The sequence below is a fragment of the Nilaparvata lugens genome, chromosome 3 (assembly GCF_014356525.2).
Source record: "Nilaparvata lugens isolate BPH chromosome 3, ASM1435652v1, whole genome shotgun sequence".
NCBI lineage: Eukaryota > Metazoa > Arthropoda > Insecta > Hemiptera > Delphacidae > Nilaparvata > Nilaparvata lugens.
In genome coordinates, this window is record NC_052506.1 from 75,373,254 (window position 1) to 75,398,760 (window position 25,507).

At 34.1% G+C, this 25,507-nt stretch overlaps 1 protein-coding gene across 3 annotated transcripts; it reads right to left on the reverse strand.

Moving 5' to 3' along the window:
- Positions 1-3,261: 3,261 nt before the first annotated feature.
- On the reverse strand, positions 3,262-14,517 carry LOC111054736. Of its 3 annotated transcripts, none has more exons than XM_039424590.1 (2): positions 12,148-12,717; positions 3,262-5,734 (listed from the first exon to the last, which is right to left on the reverse strand). In XM_039424590.1, the coding sequence occupies exon 2, from the start codon at positions 5,729-5,731 to the stop codon at positions 5,012-5,014; it is 720 nt and encodes a 239-aa protein (XP_039280524.1). In that variant the 5' UTR covers positions 5,732-5,734; positions 12,148-12,717; the 3' UTR covers positions 3,262-5,011. The 3 variants fall into 3 exon arrangements, with proteins under 3 accessions (XP_039280524.1, XP_022197527.2, XP_039280525.1); XM_022341835.2 differs by lacking the exons at positions 3,262-5,734; positions 12,148-12,717 and adding exons at positions 7,773-8,408; positions 14,383-14,517; XM_039424591.1 differs by lacking the exon at positions 3,262-5,734 and adding an exon at positions 7,773-8,408.
- Between the last annotated feature and the right edge of the window lie 10,990 nt (positions 14,518-25,507).

The window sequence follows — 25,507 nt, forward strand, 5'->3', positions numbered from 1 at the left end:
TTAGAAAGCCACTCGCCAACCATTTTTCAATTTCGAGACCGTTGATATGGTTTTACCCGAGATTGATCTTAGTATTTTCTGCTTAGATTTGAGAATATTTTTTTTTATTTTCAGTTTGTCGTGTTGCCACTTGTTCTTCTTTGATTTTGTGGAATAGAATCGTTAATACTATTGTAGCCATAATTTAAGTTTAGATTTAAGAATATTTTTAGTTTGTCTTGTTGCCACTTGTTCGTTCCTCTTTGATTTTGTGGAATAGAATCGTTTATACTATTGTTGCCATATTTTGTGTTTAGATTTGAGAATACTATTATTTTCATTTTGTTGGGTTGCCACTTTGTTCTTATTTGATTCTGTGGAATAAATCGGTGTTAAAATCTTCTTGTCGTCCTCATGTATTCAACCAGCGTCCTGCACAGTCCAACCCCACCGGAAGGAAATGAAATTCTGGGTGTCATCGACCCCAGCGGATACCAGATTGATAACATTTGTAGAGTGAATATTTATGTTGTGGAATATTTCCATAATTGAAGAGACTTGAGATTTTGTCAATATTCCACTTTATTTCAATAAAAATTATTATTCTACAGGAGCATGCTTTCGATTTTGAAACTTGAGATTTTGTCAATATTCCACTGATTCTATTAAGTCCTATTTTTAAGACATCCATTGCAAGGCGTATAGGTATTAAGTTTTTTTTACTTGAGAAACGTACTTCAAGATTTATTTCTATTTCTGCAGTTGCCATTTATATCCACCTTTTGATTTCCAACACATTTAAAATCTTGCGTTCTAATTGCACCACCAAAAGAACTACCATTTCCTCCCCCATTATTGCCACTAGCAGTCCCATTGTTTACATACAAACTTCCAATGCATTCAACATTTGTGCCACAAATTTCAATACATTTATCTGGCTTTAAATTCACTTCAAACAAGCCTATTTCATCTGAATTACATTTATAACTAATCCCACAAAGATTAATGCATTTAGTAGAATTCATCTGACTATTTGCAAACTCTGTCTCACTCTGCCCCTTGTCCTCTTCCTCGCCTTCACTGACTCCACTTGAGTTCACTTGACGTTGATCTGGTTGGGATCCATTTTCAGAGGTATTATTTCCCAAGCTGGCTGGGAATGCTTCACAACACTGTAGAGTAATCACCACAAATCCAAAAAGAAGAATCCAATAACTGATTGATTCTTCCATTACCTGTTGAAAAATAAAACTACTTTCAATTCCATAAGACATTTTGTTGTGAATTCGAATAGTGCGTCTATTCTTCAAAATTATTAGAGATCACTCAAAATGGCATTTTTTTGTCTGGTCAAAAATTGAAATTACACAATTGTAAACATTAAATTCAACCAATCGCTTTATTAAGAGTTTCATCATATTTATAGAACTTCCTTTTCTTCTACTGTTTTCCATTCTTCAAGTTATCATTTTGTTTGACGTCTTTCAAATCAACTCCTCATTTATTCCTTATAATACCTACCTATATGATTTAAAATAGCCGAATGAATGTAATCGATTTAACATAATTTGAAACCTATTTTTATGTTGAGTGAATGAAACAAAATCGTCAGTGTAATAAAAAATACTATTATTTGAAATAGATAGAAAAATGATTTTCATCTCAATTCATTGTTCTCCCATTATTCTTATATTTCAGTAAAAAAATCAGAGTTTATAGGTAATTAATGAATCTTCAGTCTAATGTCAATAAATGGAATAAGGTCTTGTGTTTTCAATAGGCTATTGATTAAAACCAAGAAAAACAAACGAATCTGTTTTCTAAACTAGGAATTCGATCTGCAATCATGAAACATGTTTAAAATAGGGCAGCGGAAGCATCCAGAGGTTATCAAGGACCTCCATGAATTAAACATTTAAATTTATTAATAAAATCATTCATATATTTATACATCTAAAAATGAATTATTTCAAGATGTATAGGCTACACTGGAAATGGCTCCTGTCTTACATTCATGAGATCCTGATGGAAAATGAAAATGCAATTGTAAACAGTAAAGTCAAGTGTTTTATTTAAGAGTATTACGAGTTACATCATTTAATATTGTATTGAGATAGTGCTAGTAATTGAAATATTCTATTAATAACAATGGTTGTTGTTTAAATAAAAAAGTAATTTTAAAGTACGATGATTAAAACTGAATAATTCAGTAAACTATCATCATAATCGTAATAGATTTAATTAAGAAGGTTTTAGTGACTTCAAATAATAAATGTAGTACCTTGATACTAAAGTTATTGACAATGCTACTTCTTTGATGATTGTTATTCGTCTTACAATAATATTATATACTGTAAACAGTGACTAGTGACAATAATACTTCCCTTGTTACTCGAATTGTTGTTTATGATAGCCCAAGTGGTAAAATAAATCGGTAAATCTCCGATTCTCTTGAGGGATTTTGTAACAGGGTTTCTCACTAAATAAAATATCATGCAATTATAATTGAAAGCTTATTGACTACTGCATATATTGTAATGTATGTAATGTGATTTAATATAATGTAATGTATACCTACTCTTTGGAAATTGATTATTTGTTATCACATTAAATGTCATAAGTTAAAATGTTCAATATGAATTCTGTGATATTGAATTCATTAGATACAACCGTACATTGTCATAATATTGACAAGTGTGGCTTATTGATATTGTATTTCAGCTATGATAATTCTGATATAGTCTACATTTCATTTAAACATACAAACTTTAAATCAGAAGAGGAGTGATAGAACTATTATAAAATATAAAACTCTTATAAAATATTTCATCCTCTGTGATTCCTACAAACGCCGTTTTTATCCAATCTTTGATTTTCGCCACAACTGAATTCTCGTATTGTTATACCGAATTTGTCATCAACATCAAACGAATCATCGTCTGTAATATTTAACCTCTGAATCTCATTGCAAACAAGAAACTTGCCACAATAACTGAGACATCTATCTCCCTTGATATGAAGTTCAAACAAGCCCATTTCCAATGATGTACAACTATAAAGCTCTTTACAGAGCTCTACACATGCGTATTCTCCATTTTGTGTGGTAGAACTATTGATATTATTTGCACATTCCTTGGTAACATTATTCACTTCAGTTGAATCCTTATCGACCAGTGTTTCATTAGTGGAACTACCCAGGCTGGCAGATAATATTGCAGAGCATTGGAGAAAAATAACATATCCGAGTAGCAAAGAGTAGTGGAAAGATGCCATAACCTGTAGAAAGATAGCAAAATTATAAAGACTATTAAACTGTCACCAGGTTGCACAAAAGTCTGTTAACTTTAAATCCCGATTAAATTCTACGAGAACTAATCACAGAAGCCTTCTTCTCAGAAAAACCATCTCTAATAATTGATTTTCGTGGAATTCTCCCAGGCCTAAGTCTGGCAATTTCATAAACATTCCATTTCAATGTTTTCCATTACAAAATGTATTTATTGAAAATTCCATTATAGACTCTGTCATGTAATTCACTGTACCTATAACATATTTCTGCGGTAGGAATACATTTTCTGTAATCATTCATACATTCGTGATACTGTAAATTTAGCATCATTTAATTATGATATTGAAATAATATTGTATTAAATTATTATCAAATGAAATTATGGCAGTTAGTAGGAGCCTATTTCATTATTCATACGATACTGTAGTACTTAATTTTTTTTTTTTAAATCTTCAAGAATGTATATAATAATAGTCTTGAATAAGGGATGATAAAACAATAATAATTTTATTTTTTAAGATATCTTATGAAATATATATTTTCCAAGAAATGTTTATTGAAGAGGGTTGAAATCTGAAGTATGGCATACATCAATTACTATAATACTACTTCTACATCTATCAAGTTCTATCTCTGGTGGATGAAACAGGAATCTGGAAATTTTGAATTCCCATAACATTTAATGAATTTTCAGCTTCGGCAATGCACAAGAATTCAGGTTTGTGCAGCAGAAAATTATTAGCTTTACTACTTCGTCGTAGCTAATAGTGATATCACTCTCTTCAGTGTCCTTATATCTCTCTCATTGTCATCACTCCCTTTAAGCTCGTGAATGTCTTTCACGAATGTCTTAATTGCTTATATTAATGATGTGATGATATCAATAATGGATTTGTACTATTTTTTTCAAAATATTGAATGCAATATCTTTTCAAAAAACATATTCTTTGAGGTTTAAATTGTTCCGCACCGACGAATTCAATTTCTTCATGAAATCTTGTAATATTGTATCTTTATTATGTACTATATACGTCTATAAATAGCGTAACTATCCAGTTTTGTGAGCAAACCAAAATTTAATACATCCTTGCCCTCCTATTCTAGATAAGATGCACATTCAGCTTAAACTGACCGCTGTTTCTCTTCTACAAGATTTTTTTATTTCTATAGAATAAGTCTCTGGCGAATAATGCGAGAATGAATGCATGTGTCCAATTTTCTGTTTCATTTTTAAATGGCTTTAATTTAGCGAAGTGTGCTCATATAGGCTTCCACTATTAGTTTTCCAGTTTTTAGATTCTTATGGAACAGGTGCCATGAGATGATCAAACAGTTCTATCCATATTTCTATTCAAAATACCAAATACAGGTTCAAAGTAACTACCGGTGCCAGTATGAAAAATTCACGACTCATGTTTTCTTACGTTTAGGCAATTGAAAAATAAAATTAATTGTTATAATAATTATTTCGAAAGTGTCATAAAATAAAAGTATAAATAAAATATAGTATCATCACTTATTCACTGCTATGGTATAGATCTTATTAGAAACTCTCAATTTATCCTTGAGTATAGTAAACTATTGAAGTCTATTACAATTCAATTCTTAATTCAACTCTTTTATCAATTTATCATAATTATCAATTTACAAGAAAAACGTACGGTTAAGTTGTAATAAATTTCTTTTTATTTGCTGAACAAATTTATCCAACAGTCAGAACAAGTAAAGGAGATAAATTTAGAATCATCCTGCAGTTTTATTCCTGCAAATTCCATTTATGTCTTGTCTTTGGTTTGCGCCACAAGAATAGCTCCTAGTTTTTAAAACACCATAACCATAACCAAATTTATGCCTTGGAGTTGTGGAGGACAATTGGCTGGAATGTTCACAGTTTAGATTTGTACCACACACATTAACACATCTATTCCCCTTGAAATCGAGTTCAAACCATTTTACTTCATCTGAATTGCACATGTAGGGTTTGTCACAGAGATAAAAACAGTGTGAATTTGATTTGTTGTCTCTTCTACCTGCACTTGCCTCTATCTCATCACTACCTTCACTGTCAATATCTTCTCCCTTGCTCCCACTTCCTTCACTGTCAACATCTTCTTCTTCCTTGCTCCCACCCCCTTCATTGTCACCCTCAATAATTTTTCGATCATCGCTCCCCTCACTCCATCCTCCTCTGTGCTTACTACCTTCAAGAATTTTTTCTTGCTCTACAGTAGTGATATTTTCTTCAACCTCTCCAATATTAACCTCAATTTGTATATTTTCTCCATCACTGGCAGCAGAGATTTCACTTGTTTCTTCATAGTTACCACTTCCTTCCTTCTCATTCCTTAAATCACGGTTTCTATCATAGTTCAGTGAATCGTTACCTAAGCTGGCTGTTAATAGTGTAGTGAATTGTAGAGAAATAACTAGTAATCCAAGAAGGACAGCATGTGAAGGCTCCATCACCTGCGAAAGATACCAGATAGATTGAGAACAAATACCCAATCAAATACCTTCCCAGTAAGTATACCTCTATTATTATAGCTACATAATATTAGCATCATCCTACTTCTAATGATGAAGTACTTATAATTGGGATACATTCATAAAATAAAATTATAGTACCCTTTTTTAGAAATTATTGAAATAATGGATTATAAATACAAATTAAAACAATTCAGTGTTCCACACATCATCTTCAGGTTTTTTATCTAAAAAATCATATTTTTTCTAAAAAAACCTGAAGATGGTGTGGATTACTGAAACTAGTTGTTGTGATTTGTATGTTTAATTTCAAAAAATGGTACTATTATTCTATTTCATAAATAAATATAAGTAGCCCTGAAGAATTCATACATTTTAATTAGGAGTCAATTATTGTAGATGCTCATGTTCTGATACGTGAACAAACTGGACATTGCATGAGCTTTCTGGCGTTCTGTAATGGATTAAAAGACTATTTCTCGAGAGATTTATGGAATATAAGAATTTTTAAATCAGAGAGTTGGTAGTCCTGCATGTTGTCTATATGAGGGTTCATGATGAATGTTCTAACATGCAATTCTTAATTTAATTAAATTCGAATTACCGTTTCAATAAAATGTTTAATAATCATACAGAGATCTTTTAAGCTGTTAGTATCACTGTCATGTACCTAATAATGAAAAGAGAAAAGGTAGGCCTACTACCTCATTGGAAAGCAAAACGTTTCCAGTAAATTCTTGAGAGATACAAAAATTATCAAATTTGTGAACCAAAATGAACAAAGTTGGTCAGGAAAATAGTGTTGGAAATAATATGAGATTATAAAAAAATTATAGAAGGCAGTCTATCTCTCTAACATGATACTATATGCCTACATGACTTTCTACTGTATGTCGGCTGTAAAAGGAGTAGTGTCTGGAAATCTGAAACAACTTACAAGTCTATGGAATTGCGATCCAGAATTGAAATAGTTCTGGAAAATCTCAAACCTAGGGACCTTCCATCCTCTCAAGTGTTATCGTCAAAGAGATCTTGAATCAGCTTGGGACAGTTTTTAGCAGTACGAAATCGAAGATTAATAAGGTCGATTGACTTGTCAACCCAGAGAAAAAAATCATTTCTAGGAGTATTCTTTAAGTAAAAACAGAATTAGAATCTTTTAAAAGTTTTCAGCTTGCCTGAAGCATGCACCGTTGATTGGCCTGCATAAAAAACATGATAGCAACATAGGTTTATAATATATGAATTATAATTCTACTTCGGGGCTGATATGATCGATTAACATTTAGATTGATTGTGAAGTCAATCACCAATAAATGATCTAGGGAATTAAGTCCCATTAAGAGTGCGCAAGTAGTATGTAGTAGTATGCCCATATTGAATTGATGCCCCTTAGATCAATGTAAAAGCATTCAAAAATTCATCCATTCTTTTTGGAACAGATCAGAACAGTCTACTTTGGATCATATTTCAAAAATTCCATTGGATACTGTGATTGATGTAGCAGGGCAATGGCTTCCTGAAATTTCAAATTTTCGTTCCAGAAATAGGAAAGGTATTATTGAATAAAGTTTAAACCTGAACTTTTTGCTTCAATAATTGTATTATTGGAAAAACTTAAAAATAAATTGCCCTGAAGAATTAAATAATTTTTCCAATAACACATAGAACGTGAATTTCTGTCCATAGGCCAATAAAGGTGTGCGTTCCAAAAGATTACATTGATAAAATTTAATTGAGTGAATATTTATATTTATGTTGTGGAACTTTCCCATAATTGGAGAGACTTGAGATTTTGCCAATAATCCACTTTATTCCAATAAACATTATCATTTACTGGAGCATGCTTTCGTGTGTGCTCCTATGAAATAATAATTTTTATTGAAATGAAGTGGAATATTGACAAAATCTCGAGTCACTTCAATTAGATTACATTGATCTTATATATGGGACATAATTTAATATGTACGATGCTATGGTGCAGCTCACTCTTGAATTGTAGTTTAATAATAAAAAACAATACAAATTCAATATATTTTATTCTGAACAGACTGAAAATGGGTTACAGGTTTCATTGACATCTATGATAATACACTATGTTGTGAGAAGTCATGAATAATTTGGATAATATAAAAGTCATTAATAATGTAATAGGCCTATCGTATGTTATTAATTGAGTCTAACGACCACGTCGCATATCTCTACAAATGCCATTTATGTCCAGTCTTTGATTTTCCTTGCATTCAAAATCTGATACTATAACTGAAGTGAAAGGTGCAATTCTTGGAAGGTTCTGTTTTGTGGTAATTGTCTTGTTAATGTTACCAGAGTTAGCTTGGGGTCTTATATTTTCTTCAATTTCCTCACTGCTTTCATCTGGGTCTTCACTAGGATATGCATCTCCACTGTCTTCACTGGGAAATGCCGGCTCTTCACTATCATCATCGTCTTCAATGGGAAATACAATGGAATCACTGTCATCCGAGTCTTCACTGTATTGAGGAGAGTGTGGAGCCTTCTCAGTGTACTGGGGATGGTGCGAGTCCTTCTTGGAGTATTGAGGAGTGTGATCCTTTTCAGAGTACATTAGACGGGCAGAAAATATTTCCAAGCATTGTAGAATAATAAGTAATCCAATAAGAACGAGTTTCATCACCTGTTGGAAAACAGTGCAACAATAGAAAATGAGCCGGCTTCATCTAGAATAACTTTTTCCAAGAGAGCCTCACACCCATTATTGAGATTAGAATAAGTTCCATGGAAGCACCAATCTATTAGGCTTTTATGAGAACTTTCTTTTTCTTTAAAGATTTTAAATCTCACATTACATGCAATGATGAATCTTAAAGTCTATCGGCATACTGTATTAGATTTCTTTTAAAACTTAATAAAACAAAGTTGTATCAGAGGAATTCTTTACCTTGAATATTCTAAAATCAACTGAAGCAGTTTTTCAACAGAAGCAAATACTTATGGTAGCCTAGTCACTTTTTAACTTCAACAGGATCAACTCCGTCTTATCAACTTCATTACTATATGAATGATATGAGCTGTAAGAGATTCATTGTACTAAAACTTGAGGATTATTTTTGTTTTGAAGATGTTTATTTTCAAAATACCCATGTCATTGGAATTTGATTCATTATAGTTTAATGCATTCTTCAGTCTGTTTGGGCTCATTTTCAGAATAGGTTTTATAGGAGCACCGATCCATCTAAGCTTTCATTAGAATTTCCTTTTCAAATGAATATTTTCACTCCCACATATCATGCAATGATCGACCTCGTAGTTACTAATATTCATTTACTCCCTTGAAATAATGTATTCTACTCCCTCTCGTAATATACGTTTCTGCTCCCTTATAACTTGATAAAACAAAGTTATTTCAGAATAAATTTCATGACCGCTGTTAATTTCTGAAAACCTGATGATCTTGGCTTGGCTGAAGCAGTGAATATTTTTAAATGCTATTACCGTACTTTTGGTAGTCACCCTATACTATTCTCATGATCAACTCCATCGTTCAACTTCATTACACGAATGAGATGAGCTGTAAAGGCGAACGCATACAGAAGCACACAAACGGAAAAAAAACATACGTCTGCATGCAGACGTGAGCAGACTTATTCATTATATGCATATACTAGAATATTCAATACTCGTAATATTCAAAAATATAACCGAGAACAACGTGTAGGTACTATTGTAAATTTTACAATTCTGTACAACAAAAATGACATACTAAACATACAATTACATATACAAAATTACAAGTAGAAAATAACTCGTAAAAGTCAAACTTTTTGATGTCCTATAATCTTAATTATTGTACGGTAAAGTTAGAAGGGCTACACACTGGTGTCTCAAGGCACGCGTCCTAAGACGCGTGTCGTTTCTTATCAAATTCCATGAGACATGCATGTCTTTTGCATGTGTCTGTCGTTTGTCGCATGCCTCGTGATTTTCGGTTATTACAAAGCTGTATTACAGACTGAGCATGAGCAGTGACAAAGAGTGCTCAGTGCTGGCAGTAGCAGTGGCTGGAGCGCATGCGCGGAATGATGTCTCGCGCGACTTGTGTCGCATGAAACCGGCTAACCGGTTCCGTGCGAAACCTGCCCGATACACAGGCGATGCCTCATGTCATCATGTCTACGACACCAGTGTGTAGCCCGCCTTAACCTTCTCAATATCTGTTTTTTCGCGATAGATGTCCATTTGAGTAATACTACCACCAACAAGTGTTTTCCGGGAAAACTATTATCAAAAGTGTTTTTTCTGTTCTTAATGCCATCCACCTCGGAAGCCCTTGGTGATAGAGAATTGAATTTAATCTCAAATTGTGGACCAAAATTTCTCCTTTCATGTGCATAAAATTAAATTAAGAAAAAAATGTTTTGAAATAAGATTAGTTAAATAAGTCGAAGATTTCAAGAAATTCATCCTCTCTCCAGAGTTCAAGTCATTTTCCAATCAAATGGAGTGGATGAAGACAAGTGATTGGTACAGAATTGTAGGAAATGTTATCCTCTATAAACCCTGTAGTCTCAAATTTGCCTTCATCCACTCCGTTTGTTACAAAAATGGCTTGAGCTCTGAAGAGAGGATGAATTCCTTGAAATTTTCAGCTTCTTTAAACTTATCTAATTCCAAAACTGTTTATTCTTAATTTAATTCAATGCACATGAAAGAAAAAATCCTGGTCCACAATTTGAGACCAAATAATTCAGTTCTCTAATACCAAGGGCTTCCGAGGTGGATGGCATTAAGAACAGAAAAAAAACACTTTTGATAATAGTTTTCCCGGGAAACACCTGCTGGTGGTAGTATTACTCAAATGGGCATCTAGCGCGAAAAATGTATATAGTAATCTTTTAACTGTTCCATTTAATTTTTTCTGTCGAGGGAAAGCTTTTAAAATCTTTTTTATCATATATACTGAAGGCTTGCCTCAAAGAAGAGGCTGGGAAGAGTAAGCATTTTTAATTTTTTAAATGACCCTCTACAGGCGGTTTTTGGAGATCTCTTCAAAATCTTCCTGACAACTCTCTTCTGCATCCTAAATACCCTTATTGAGTCGTGTGACAACCCCCAGAACATTAAGCCATATAGGTCAGGAGAGGCTGGAAGTATGTATCCATAGTAGGCAGTCAAGCTCACTTTCTGACTCATTATTGATATTGCTAGCCTTGATATTGCAAAGACAGCCTTACTCAGCTTTTTGATGAGGCATTCAATGTGCATCTTCCATTTAAGCCCAGAATCCACTTTTATGCCCAGAAACCCACACACCGCCGTAGACAAAACCTCTTCAGCCTCAATCCGAAAATTCATACATGGAGGAGTGCTTTGACGTTGTTGTATGGAGAAATCGATGTAACAGGACTTTCTCACATGGGCTGAGAAAGGTATTTCCTCTAATTTGTTGCGCAAATCCGCAAAACCCTGTTTTTTGTCTTCATTGACTGGGCTAAAATGTCGGTAAACATATTACAAATCCGATCCTACTATATTATAAAGGTCTTTGATAAATTGTATATTTTATACATAATAGAGATCGTATTGAAGTCGATTACAAGGTTCTGATTTTCCTAGTTCAATAATGTTTCTATTCTCTATGTTTAGTACACTATATGGTAAATGTTTATTGGTTGGTGTTTGTTAACTGGTGCATCCAAGCTTGGTTAATTTTCATGCATTGTAGCATGTAGCCTACGATCATTGAATATCATGCAAGTCAATAACCGAGTTATAACTAGGAAGTAACCAGTACCGTGTAGACAGATCATCTCTACCTCTACTTCTGATACGGTACCGGTACATGTTTCAATGTTTAAAAACAATAGTTATTACAGTTCCAAGAGAAATTTTTTCTATACTTGTGGTGAAAATTACTGCTACTGATATGCAATTTTTGTACCGTGAAAGTAATCTTGATACTTTTTATAATTCTCTAGACCTTCCTAGAACAATGATGACTATTTGAATGTCATGTGATTTTCAAAACTGGTGATTTTCACTTGTACCGTTACATAACTCATTTGCAGAATTTACATCAAAATGGGAAGATTTCTAGCATCAACTAGGGGTACCGTATTTGATAACTTTGGTGAAATAGAATTTACATCTCAATCATCAACTCTATTATCAATAGCCAATTATTATCATCACCATTATAAATTCATGTCAGATGCATGATTAATTTCAACAATGTATATAAGTATTTTAATTGATAATTGTGTACCGGTAGCTATTTAAATAATTGGAGGTTGGAATTCTACAAAAAAACCTACATTGGCATTATTGTAGATGATGTACAGTACGGTATGATTTGAACATTGAGATTAGTTATGCGCTTCAATGCAATTGAAAGTAATTGATTATTGTAGACTTACGGAAACTCAAAAGAGATGTTCACTCAATAATTTGATACAAGAAGATTACAGACAGGTAGGAGCCTGCAATTACAGTACCAAGTACCAACGTTACGATTGAAACTAGCACTGAGGAGACTTGATTATTTCGCAAAATTTTAGTTCAGTCTCTTGCAAACAGAAACTACTGAATGTGATAACCAGAACTTGAGCGCTTCCTACTCCACTAGCCAGCATCACAATCATGTTGTTGAAGAATTTTTTGCATTATGCACTGGAAACCTGTTCTGCTGTGTTGTTCGCGCATCGACCTGGGTTCTGTTCTGGCACAAGGTCAAGAGTTTTGAGTGCCGGTTGGCTAATCAAAGAATAACAATTTTTTCCTGTTGGCTCACTCCAGTAATTATAATTAGGCTACATACTAACAAACAGCGGCACTGTAGCCGATTATTAGTATCTTTGGGCCTAAAGAGTAAAGGTATAAAACTATTTGCCCCATAATATAGTTCTCTGCAAAGATGATATAATAGATTACAAGTCATTTTATTAAGATTCTGAAAACGTTGTTAAATAATATAAAATATTTTAAACAATATTAAATTGAAGTAAAACATTGTCGACAACGCTTGGCTTAGCTTAAGTATGACAATTGACAACCCGGTCTGTTACCATACGTCCTCTTTTCCCGGACATGTCCTCTTTGTTGTCATTTGAAAACGTCCAGGCGATTTTTCAGAAACCCCCTATTTGTGCGAGGTTTACACGGGAATGGGCAACAAACATACAGGAAATCATACTTTTTACTGGTTTATCATAATTATTGAGATTCAAGTAGTCAGAGTTAATACTTCAATAGCCTAAACTCATACTATTAAAGATTCTCGAAATATTTTTCTTTTAACCTTGTATTAAATTAACTGGCTTAACATTTATAACAACCATGCCTGGATATGTGCACGAAGAATACTTCAGAATATGAGAAAGAATTAGATTAATTTAGTAGCTCAAAGGTTCTGTTGTAAAAAAAGCCTGGAAAATGTAGAATTATTTTACCTAATTACTTTTTTATTTTTCCCCCTTAGCTCGCTCTACATCCCAGGGTGGGCTTTGGCTTCCTCCAAAACAATCCTCCAAGCCTCTCTGTCATCAAATCTATCTTCTCCATCCTCTATAACCTATATCTTTACACCAAATCATCTCTATCCTCATCCTGCCATCGTTTTCTTGGTCTGTCCCTTTTCCTCCTTAAGTAAAGATTCTCTTCAAGCACTTTTTTGGCATTCTGGCCTCATTAATCGAAAAGAACATGCCCAAACCATCTCAGCCTATGTGCCTATAAAGCGTAGGCTACTATACTACGGCCTCTTCAGCATTGTTTCTCCTTCTCCACTCTTCTCATTCTTAATCTAACAAGTAATAATCAGAAAACAAAAACACATCATAAGAAACCTCTATTATTTTGATAACTTCATAGTATCCAAATAAAAAAACTTTGAAAAAATATCATCAGCAAAATGATTTTTTTAGGCTCTTGCACAGCCTCGAAAGATATCTGAGCACGTTTTAAAGGAACTTCAACAAACTACAGAGTTATGGCGATATTAATAGCCTGCTGGCGATTGAAATGCACACAGAATATTTTATAACAGGCTCACTAAAAATAGTGCTTATCATTGATCAAAATCAATAATATCCTTGATTTGTGATTTTTTGAAGAATCGGTAAATGTATATTCAATATATCCAATATTTTCAGATGCATCTTCTGGTGAATAATGTCTTCATCTATTTCTGCTACGGAGAGAACTACTCTGATAGAATCCACACATTCATATTTTGATATCAGTATTTATAGATGCTGTACAAAACAGGTAATTTGGAGATTTTCAATATTGAAAAACTATTAATTGATGAAGGCTTATAATATACTTTTCGAGACCAACTCTGCTAATTTTTAAAATGGGTTGAATGTATAATAATGTCCAATCTACTCTTAGTAATTGCATGCTACAGGCTACACAAATGTAAATAGAATAAATTTTCTCGTTTTGAGAATTCCAAAAATAGTTCAATAACGCATATCCTAATTTTAGTTCTCATTTGCCTTTCCAATCCGGCTTTATTTTAATACAGAAGTTAATTTTTCATTAGATTTTAGAGCATGTAACTGAAAATAAACACTGTTGACATTCCAGTCCTGCTCAAATAAATTCCTGACTGAACAAATAATAAATAAAATTTTAATAAATATTCATACCTGCAACTTGGAAGCTTTTCTGTTCAGATAGATGAATGTGACCTTCTGAGCCGCTGCAAACGAGTGAATGAAATGAAGATTTCCGAGTAGAACTCGTTTGGATGAATAATTCCTGTGTCAGTTATTACAGGGGAAATTACTAATCACGACGAAGTAACACTAATGATCTCAGAGCAATTTGGTTTGGAACAATGGTAATTTCAATAAAAAATTCTCAACTTTGTCTAGCCTGAAAAAATGGGCAAAATAAGATAAAATAAAAATAGACTGAAAATTCTAGTCATGCTTGGATTACTTTTGACAAAACATTAACACTGAGATTGTGAACAAGAGCAGACTGCTAAATTCATATCGCTGATTTCGTTGGCGCCTGCTCTTGCGTTGATGAAACGCTTAGTGTGGTCTGGCCCTTACTGATAGCTAAGAACGGCCAGTTGCTTACACGTCTATTAAATTTAACCGCGATCAAAAACTGATTGTTGATGTCATAGCAATGTTGGCCGCTTTTCCATTGGTTCTCGAGGTTTTGGTTTAGTTAGATGACATCACTCTGTAAGGAAGTAATCACGGTCAAATTTAATAGTAGTACATGCTAACGGGAGATAGATTATTATAATAATAATTATAAAAAACTCTACTCATAACTCGCAAATTTTTACAACAGTTACCTGAAAATAAAATTGAAGGTAATTTATAAACAAATTTGAGACAAACATCTATTTATTAAATCATTTAACATAACAAAAATTTTAGAAAAGTACAACAGGTTAAACCCAAATTGGTTCCAATTCTAATTTATAAGACAGTCCAAGTGTAGCTAATAAAATACATTAATATAATACACTATATAAATTATGTTCAATCACAATAAGTATCATTTGACAAAAAGATTAATGTTCATACAAATTTAGTTTAAAACAAAATTGTGCTGAATTATTTGTTACAAAATAATAAATAAAAAGTATGTAACAATTAAAAATTTAATAACGATATGTTTGTAGTAAAATATTCATCAACTATCTATGAATAGCAGTTACTGATATTACGCATAACAAGAAATGTATTTTGAGACTAGATGATTAGTAGCATTTGATTAGCATGATTGATTGATCTTCATAAATCAATTTAATATTGTTCACATTCATTCAAAAAGCATTTCAAGCTTATCTCACATACATCCAATATACATATATTATAGATTATGAATGTGTAAGATTAGGGAATTAATACTGACAAATCTTCAAATTTCAGCCGATGAAGACAGAAAACAAGAGGTTTTCGCATAGAACTGAATTTCGCAGGATAATATTGCACATGGAACATAGCCTAGAATCGTCAAGTTTCAAGCCTTTCTTATCCTGCTTCCCCATTGTGACCCCTAAAACCCTCAAAACAGGCAACTGCAAGATCCTGTAGATCCTGCATGGATTGTGGCTAGATCCTGTAGATTATGCATGGATTGTGGCTATCATGGATTTTCAATAAAGATATTATATAAAATTATTCATCATTACTGTATCGCAGTATCATACTGAATTGACAAGAGAAAGGGTAAGGGTATGTATGATCACATCGAATGCGTACTGTATATATGTGCAAGTGCACGTCAGATCATGCATGAGCATCAATTTCTAATTTAATTAATTAAAAAAAAATTAATAAGTTTTGAAAAATGTTGGGATCTCTTTCATATTATTTTTATTATGTAGTATATCCATACTTTTTTACTATAAAATAAAACTTTAATTTTAAAAACATTTATGGAGTGAAAATGCACTTTGGTAGTGACGATCATTTCGACATATTATTTTTATTGTTATCAGCAATGAACTCTGAGTTAAATGATATTTTCTCCAAAATATTTGAAAAGCCATGATTTGCAGGGTTAAGATTTGACCAGCAAACCTGTAGGGCACGGGATGTGATGGATGTGCAGCAGGATGCTCCCATCTTTCCAACAGAGCAGAGCAGAGCCCTCTCCACAATCATCGTATAACACTTCACAGAGTTCAAATAAATATATTTGAGGAGACAACGAACAATGAGAGAGATGAACATAACATTGAATGAGGTTTTTGATTTCTAAGACATATTGTTGATTTGTGAAACATGAGAGGGAGGGGAAATAAATTTTTTTTCTTCAGAGTGGAATAAAAATGTATGTTCTGGGATGGTGATTTATGGTAAACCTAACCTAAGTTCATGACGTCACATCCGGACCTAACATCACCAACTAACTCTGTTGAAAAAGCCATAGCGCACTAAAGAGAGAGTTCTGTAACATAGGTACAGGTAGGGGATTCATCAATCAAAAGCCTCACTCCAAAACAGAGTCAGTCCACATTGTGACTTCGAATATAGGCTATGTGTGAGCTGACAGTGAATTTTTCCATACCTTAATTTATATTTTCATGTATGAGTTAATGAGTTGATTATTAGAAAATGTATCATGTTTTTATTGCATGTAAGATCAGCATCCTACATCCTACAGAAACCTACATTCAGCTGCAATGAAGAGCATTCAACTAAATTTGATTTACATTGTTTGAGGTATTTAAGATGCAACCAGCAAACCTGTAGGGCACGGGATGTGATGGACGGGAGGATGCTCCCATATTTCCTGAACTAAAGTGTAGCGACTTAATGCTCTATATAATTTGACTGTGTTGGATATTGGATTCAATAGAGCAATATGTTATTGTTGGCACGAGGGAATAGCTAAAAGGGTTCAATTTAAATTTCCCCATGCCTATTATTTTTTTTCGAAAAATAGCTGATTGGGAAGAAATTTACATCATATGGTGGACAGAATAGAGACGTAAATGTTGTAGCATTTTTTTGTCTGTATAGTATGAATAAATTAGATATCCCAATTATAAATCAAATGTTTTTACTTTCTTTGCCCTATTACCATAGGTAAGGGAATTATTGCTTTCCAAAAAAATTAAGGTATCCTAATTTCAAGTTTTCTATACGTTTCAAGGTCCCCTGAGTCCAAAAGCATGATTTTTTGGTGTTGGTCTGTGTGTGTGTGTGTTGTGTGTGTGTGTGTGTGGTGTTGTGTGTGTGTGTGTGTGTGTGTGTGTGTGTGTGTGTGTGTGGTGTGTGTGTGTGTTGTGTGTGTGTGTTGTGTGTGTGTGTGTGTGTGAACACGATAGCTCCATTCCTAATTAACCGATTGACTTTAAATTTTAAACTTAAGGTCCGTATACCATGAGGATCCGACAATAAGAAATTCAATTCAAGATGGCAGAAAAATAGCGGATTGTTACAAAAAACCACGTTTTTCACGGTTTTCTCGAAAACGGCTCTAACGATTTTCTTCAAATTTATACCATGGATAGCTATTTATAAGCCCTATAAACTGACATGTGTTTCATTTCTGGGAAAATTGCAGGAGCTCCGTAATATTCTTGAGAAAAATGCCGGATTACTAAAAAACGGCTCTTACGATTTTAAATGAAAAAGAATTCTTACGATTTTCTTCAAATTTATACCATGATCAACTTTAAAAATTTGACCAAATTTAAAAGCCCGATCAACTGACATGAGTCTCATTTCTGGGAAAATTGCAGGAGCTCCGTAATATTCTTGAGCAAAATGGCGAATAATTACTAAAAGAAAATTTTTTCACGATTTTCTCAAAAATGAATCAACAGATTTTTTTCAAATCCATACCCTTTATGATTATTTATCAGCTCTATGAACTGGCATGAGTCTTTTTCCTGGGACACTAAGGGGGGTCCACCCCATCCTTGAGAAATGGACTTTTTAACCTCCTTCTCGTAGGTAGGTAGGTAGGCAGAGCAGTTTATAAAAAGAACACATAGTCGAGATATTTCATCTGTAGAAAAGCTGTTTTGACGACTTTTAGAAAATAATCGAATTTCACAATTTACAGAAAGGAGAAAGTACTCTGAAAACAATTATATATACACATATACAGTAGTCTGATCGTAGTTTCAAATATGTTGCCGCCAATCGTCATTATGTTATTCCCCTAAATTATTCTCGTTTAAGAATGAGGCTTACAGTTCAATGAGCAAGGAAAGTTGTGTGAGTGTACCACACCAGATTTTTGAACTAGGTCACTCCCAAATGGAAGTAGATAGTGTCCATGATATGATAGAAAAATCAAAGAAGAAATACAATTCGACTCATCTGGATTCCACACTGTAATAAGAATTGCAAATAAGAAGAATCCATACAATGTTGTAGAAATGGACCAATCTGATTTCAAAGGTTTCAACAAGAATAAAAGCAATCTTATTAAAAATGAAAGAGTAGACACTGAGGGCAATGATGTGGAGCTGGATGAAAATGCAGTGAAAACAGTTCAGAGAAGACAATCTCCCGCATTCCTCATAAATAACATCAATGCTACTTAAAGTATGCATTGGATGATCCTCTATTTCTGAATATAAGAGTGATTCTTCAAACTGCAGTACTCAAATCAGCGTATAAAAGTCCTGCCAATACAAAAAGAAAAATATGATGATTTTATGGACCTTTGTAAAAGTGGTATTGTAAGGCCAACATACTAACCATTTTACCAGGCTTTGTAATCAAGTTCTAATGCTGTGGATGACTTCAATGAATATTTTATCACGGAAACTAACTTTGTTCCAAAATTAGTATCCGCTCTATAGGAGAGGGTTTTGAACTGTTAAAATGTGCTCACTTCCCAAATAGTGGTTTGAACGTGTTTACTCTAAAAGCAGTTTAAACCGAGCATAACATTATGATAAATGCAACCATATCTACAAGTAAACGAGGTTTAAACGAACCATTTGAAACGTAAAACAGGGCCCAAGCTGAATAGCAACAAAACCTGGGAAAAACTTTCACAGCTTTTGGTGTGAAATCCGCCTAAGAGTCTGAGAATTATACGTTTTCTGTGCACTGTATGAAAAAAATATTTTGTCAACAAGTTTGCAGTAAACCTAGCTTTAGTATCAGTAAATGATTAGAACACGTCAAACTATACAGATGATTCTGAAAAAGGCAACCGTCTTGATAAATTTGTTTATTATCTGGACCTCGTCTAAATTCAAAGATCTTTATTGTTGTTTTTATTTTGATAAAATGGAAACACCCGAAGTGGATATAGACGGCTATGACAGCCAAGGATGTTTCCATGAGATGTTTCGGAGACAAGCAAGAAGAATTCCATATAAAAATGCATAGAACCTACTTGATTGTTGTTTTTCTTTTGATGAAAATGGAAACACCCGAAGTGGATATGGACGGCTATGACAGCCAAGGATGTTTCCATGAGATGTTTCGGAGACAAGCAAGAAGAATTCCATATAAAAATGCATAGAACCTACTTGATTGTTGTTTTTCTTTTGATGAAAATGGAAACACCCGAAGTGGATATAGACGGCTATGACAGCCAAGGATGTTTCCATGAGATGTTTCGGAGACAAGCAAGAAGAATTCCACATAAAAATGCATAGAACCTACTTGATTGTTGTTTTTCTTTTGATGAAAATGGAAACACCCGAAGTGGAAATGGACGGCTATGACAGCCAAGGATGTTTCCATGAGATGTTTCGGAGACAAGCAAGAAGAATTCCATATAAAAATGCATAAGGTAATTCCAGGAGAGATGCCCCACCGGAGAGTTGCCCCACTTGCTGTAGTTCTCTAATGATAGAGGGCTCTTCTAGTACATTCATTCTGTCAGTTGAACTCCAGTCAACAATAGAGAGAAGTTACGACCGTTTTCTTTTGTTATTTTTGGCTGTAAAAATCAAAATCCATGTAGCCTAAGTATTGTGTTTTCTTCCTTCGTTATAAGATAAGGTGTTATATTTGAGGCTGATAATAACGTTTCCAAGAGGATATTGAAATGTAGTTGGTGAGAACTTGTTGTGAGTCGTTTATAGTTGATCTGTATGTAGTAGGCGGCCATCTTATTTCCTTTGTAGATCGACATGGTGCTGGGGCATCTCTCCCCTGTCAAAAGGATAGATGCCCCATGGAATTCTGGGAGAGATGCCCCAAGCAAACTGTATGGGAGAGTTGCCCCAAAATTTCAAACTGCAATTAATATGAATTAAATTCAATGTGATAGTTCAAATGAATATAAAAACTGGTTTTAGGCATTCAATATATGATTCAATCATATATATATTTAGTATTCAATTATTTAATAATTTAATCCAATACAGGATCTAATACATTTGATTTAGAATTTCAGGATGCTCTTGACTTTTTCCTATGTGAAAGGTTTTTTCAGATCACAGTATTAAGAAAAAAAAGAAATTTATTCATGAAATATATTAATGATTTTATTGCATGTAAGATCAGCATCCTACATCCTACAGAAACCTACATTCAGCTGCAATGAAGAGCATTCAACTAAATTTGATTTACATTGTTTGAGGTATTTAAGATGCAACCAGCAAACCTGTAGGGCACGGGATGTGATGGACGGGAGGATGCTCCCATATTTCCTGAACTAAAGTGTAGCGACTTAATGCTCTATATAATTTGACTGTGTTGGATATTGGATTCAATAGAGCAATATGTTATTGTTGGCACGAGGGAATAGCTAAAAGGGGTTCAATTTAAATTTCCCCATGCCTATTATTTTTTTTCGAAAAATAGCTGATTGGGAAGAAATTTACATCATATGGTGGACAGAATAGAGACGTAAATGTTGTAGCATTTTTTTGTCTGTATAGTATGAATAAATTAGATATCCCAATTATAAATCAAATGTTTTTACTTTCTTTGCCCTATTACCATAGGTAAGGGAATTATTGCTTTCCAAAAAAATTAAGGTATCCTAATTTCAAGTTTTCTATACGTTTCAAGGTCCCCTGAGTCCAAAAGCATGATTTTTTGGTGTTGGTCTGTGTGTGTGTGTGTGTGTGTGTGTGGTGTGTGTGTGTGTGTGTGTGTGTGTGTGTGTGTGTGTGTGTGTGAACACGATAGCTCCATTCCTAATTAACCGATTGACTTTAAATTTTAAACTTAAGGTCCGTATACCATGAGGATCCGACAATAAGAAATTCAATTCAAGATGGCAGAAAAATAGCGGATTGTTACAAAAAACCACGTTTTTCACGGTTTTCTCGAAAACGGCTCTAACGATTTTCTTCAAATTTATACCATGGATAGCTATTTATAAGCCCTATAAACTGACATGTGTTTCATTTCTGGGAAAATTGCAGGAGCTCCGTAATATTCTTGAGAAAAATGCCGGATTACTAAAAAACGGCTCTTACGATTTTAAATGAAAAAGAATTCTTACGATTTTCTTCAAATTTATACCATGATCAACTTTAAAAATTTGACCAAATTTAAAAGCCCGATCAACTGACATGAGTCTCATTTCTGGGAAAATTGCAGGAGCTCCGTAATATTCTTGAGCAAAATGGCGAATAATTACTAAAAGAAAATTTTTTCACGATTTTCTCAAAAATGAATCAACAGATTTTTTTCAAATCCATACCCTTTATGATTATTTATCAGCTCTATGAACTGGCATGAGTCTTTTTCCTGGGACACTAAGGGGGGTCCACCCCATCCTTGAGAAATGGACTTTTTAACCTCCTTCTCGTAGGTAGGTAGGTAGGCAGAGCAGTTTATAAAAAGAACACATAGTCGAGATATTTCATCTGTAGAAAAGCTGTTTTGACGACTTTTAGAAAATAATCGAATTTCACAATTTACAGAAAGGAGAAAGTACTCTGAAAACAATTATATATACACATATACAGTAGTCTGATCGTAGTTTCAAATATGTTGCCGCCAATCGTCATTATGTTATTCCCCTAAATTATTCTCGTTTAAGAATGAGGCTTACAGTTCAATGAGCAAGGAAAGTTGTGTGAGTGTACCACACCAGATTTTTTGAACTAGGTCACTCCCAAATGGAAGTAGATAGTGTCCATGATATGATAGAAAAATCAAAGAAGAAATACAATTCGACTCATCTGGATTCCACACTGTAATAAGAATTGCAAATAAGAAGAATCCATACAATGTTGTAGAAATGGACCAATCTGATTTCAAAGGTTTCAACAAGAATAAAAGCAATCTTATTAAAAATGAAAGAGTAGACACTGAGGGCAATGATGTGGAGCTGGATGAAAATGCAGTGAAAACAGTTCAGAGAAGACAATCTCCCGCATTCCTCATAAATAACATCAATGCTACTTAAAGTATGCATTGGATGATCCTCTATTTCTGAATATAAGAGTGATTCTTCAAACTGCAGTACTCAAATCAGCGTATAAAAAGTCCTGCCAATACAAAAAGAAAAATATGATGATTTTATGGACCTTTGTAAAAGTGGTATTGTAAGGCCAACATACTAACCATTTTACCAGGCTTTGTAATCAAGTTCTAATGCTGTGGATGACTTCAATGAATATTTTATCACGGAAACTAACTTTGTTCCAAAATTAGTATCCGCTCTATAGGAGAGGGTTATGAACTGTTAACATGTGCTCACTTCCCAAATAGTGGTTTGAACGTGTTTACTCTAGAAGCAGTTTAAACCGAGCATAACATTATGATAAATGCAACCATATCTACAAGTAAACGAGGTTTAAACGTACCATTTGAAACGTAAAACAGGGTCCAAGCTGAATAGCAACAAAACCTGGGGAAAACTTTCACAGCTTTTGGTGTGAAATCCGCCTAAGAGTCTGAGAATTATACGTTTTCTGTGCACTGTATGAAAAAAATATTTTGTCAACAAGTTTGCAGTGAGTAAACCCAGCTTTAGTATCAGTAAATGATTAGAACACTTCAAACTATACAGATGATTCTGAAAAAGGCAACCGTCTTGATAAATTTGGTCATTATCTGGACCTCGTCTAAATTCAAAGATCTTTATTGGTGTTTTTATTTTGATAAAATGGAAACACCCGAAGTGGATATAGACGGCTATGACAGCCAAGGATGTTTCCATGAGATGTTTCGGAGACAAGCAAGAAGAATTCCACATAAAAATGCATAGAACCTACTTGATTGTTGTTTTTCTTTTGATGAAAATGGAAACACCCGAAGTGGATATGGACGGCTATGACAGCCAAGGATGTTTCCATGCGATGTTTCGGAGACAAGCAAGAAGAATTCCATATAAAAATGCATAGAACCTACTTGATTGTTGTTTTTCTTTTGATTAGAATGGAAACACCCGAAGTGGATATAGACGCCTATGACAGCCAAGGATGTTTCCATGAGATGTTTCGGAGACAAGCAAGAAGAATTCCACATAAAAATGCATAGAACCTACTTGATTGTTGTTTTTCTTTTGATGAAAATGGAAACACCCGAAGTGGAAATGGACGGCTATGACAGCCAAGGATGTTTCCATGAGATGTTTCGGAGACAAGCAAGAAGAATTCCATATAAAAATGCATAAGGTAATTCCAGGAGAGATGCCCCACCGGGAGAGTTGCCCCACTTGCTGTAGTTCTCCAACATAATGATAGAGGGCTCTTCTAGTACATTCATTCTGTCAGTTGAACTCCAGTCAACAATAGAGAGAAGTTACGACCGTTTTCTTTTGTTATTTTTGGCTGTAAAAATCAAAATCCATGTAGCCTAAGTATTGTGTTTTCTTCCTTCGTTATAAGATAAGGTGTTATATTTGAGGCTGATAATAACGTTTCCAAGAGGATATTGAAATGTAGTTGGTGAGAACTTGTTGTGAGTCGTTTATAGTTGATCTGTATGTAGTAGGCGGCCATCTTATTTCCTTTGTAGATCGACATGGTGCTGGGGCATCTCTCCCCTGTCAAAAGGATAGATGCCCCATGGAATTCTGGGAGAGATGCCCCAAGCAAACTGTATGGGAGAGTTGCCCCAAAATTTCAAACTGCAATTAAATATGAATTAAATTCAATGTGATAGTTCAAATGAATATAAAAACTGGTTTTAGGCATTCAATATATGATTCAATCATATATATATTTAGTATTCAATTATTTAATAATTTAATCCAATACAGGATCTAATACATTTGATTTAGAATTTCAGGATGCTCTTGACTTTTTCCTATGTGAAAGGTTTTTTCAGATCACAGTATTAAGAAAAAAAAGAAATTTATTCATGAAATATATTAATGATTTTATTGTTTCAGGAAGAATGCCTACGGAATACAAAAGGAAGCCTAATGCAGCTACCCGAGCCAACTGGACAGAAGACCAATTGAAAGAAGCACTCACCAGACTCCAAGCTGGTGAAATTGGTGTCAACGAGGCTGCAAAATACTACAGCATCCCCTCACGAACTCTTCGACGTCGTCTCCAGACAGGTAACACCTAGAAACTTGGTCTAGGACCACGAGGTGTGTTGGGCGTTGAAAATGAAAAACGCTTAGTTAAGCATATTCAGCATTTGGAAAAATCCGGATTTGCACCAAACCGGGAAACAATAAGGATATTAGCTTTTCAATTTGCGGAAAAACTCGGCCTTGCACATCGTTTTCGGGGAGGTGTAGCTGGCTATGACTGGCTTTGTTCCTTTTTGAGAAGAAATCCAGAGCTGAGTGTGAGACAAGCCCAGGGCTTATCTGTAGCAAGAAGTGAAGGGATGAACAGAGAGAATGTTGGAGATTTTTTTAAAATTCTCTCTCAGGTGTATGAGTAACATGGATTCTATTCTAGACCTGCCAATATTTTTAACATGGATGAAACCGGTTGCCAGCTGAATAATGTTGCAGGAAAGGTAATAGCAACGAAGGGTGCAAAAGACGTTCACGTTCTAACATCATCTGAGAAAGGGGAAAATATCACTGTAATAGATGTTGCAATGCTGAAGGGCAATACCTACCCCCTTCAGTGATATTCAAGGGTGTGAGAGAGAAAAAAGAATTTTCTGATGGTTTACCACCTGGTTCTATGGTTTTCATGAATGATAAATCTTCCTATATCAGTACTGAAATATTTTTCCAGTGGTTGAAAGAAGTTTTCGTACCAAGAAAGCCCCCTGGACCATCTTTGCTCATTCTTGACGGTCATGCATCTCATGTGAACTGCTATGATTTACTAGAGTATGCCGATGCAAATGAAATAATAATTCTATGTCTACCGAGCCATACAACCCAAGCTCTACAGCCTCTCGACCGCTCTTTTTTCAAGCCTTCAAAGCATTACTT

Excerpts from the sequence above, each read along its gene's own strand:
- LOC111054736 (XM_039424590.1), bottom strand. The coding sequence starts at position 5,731 with ATGGAGCCTTCACATGCTGTCCTTCTTGGATTACTAGTTATTTCTCTA.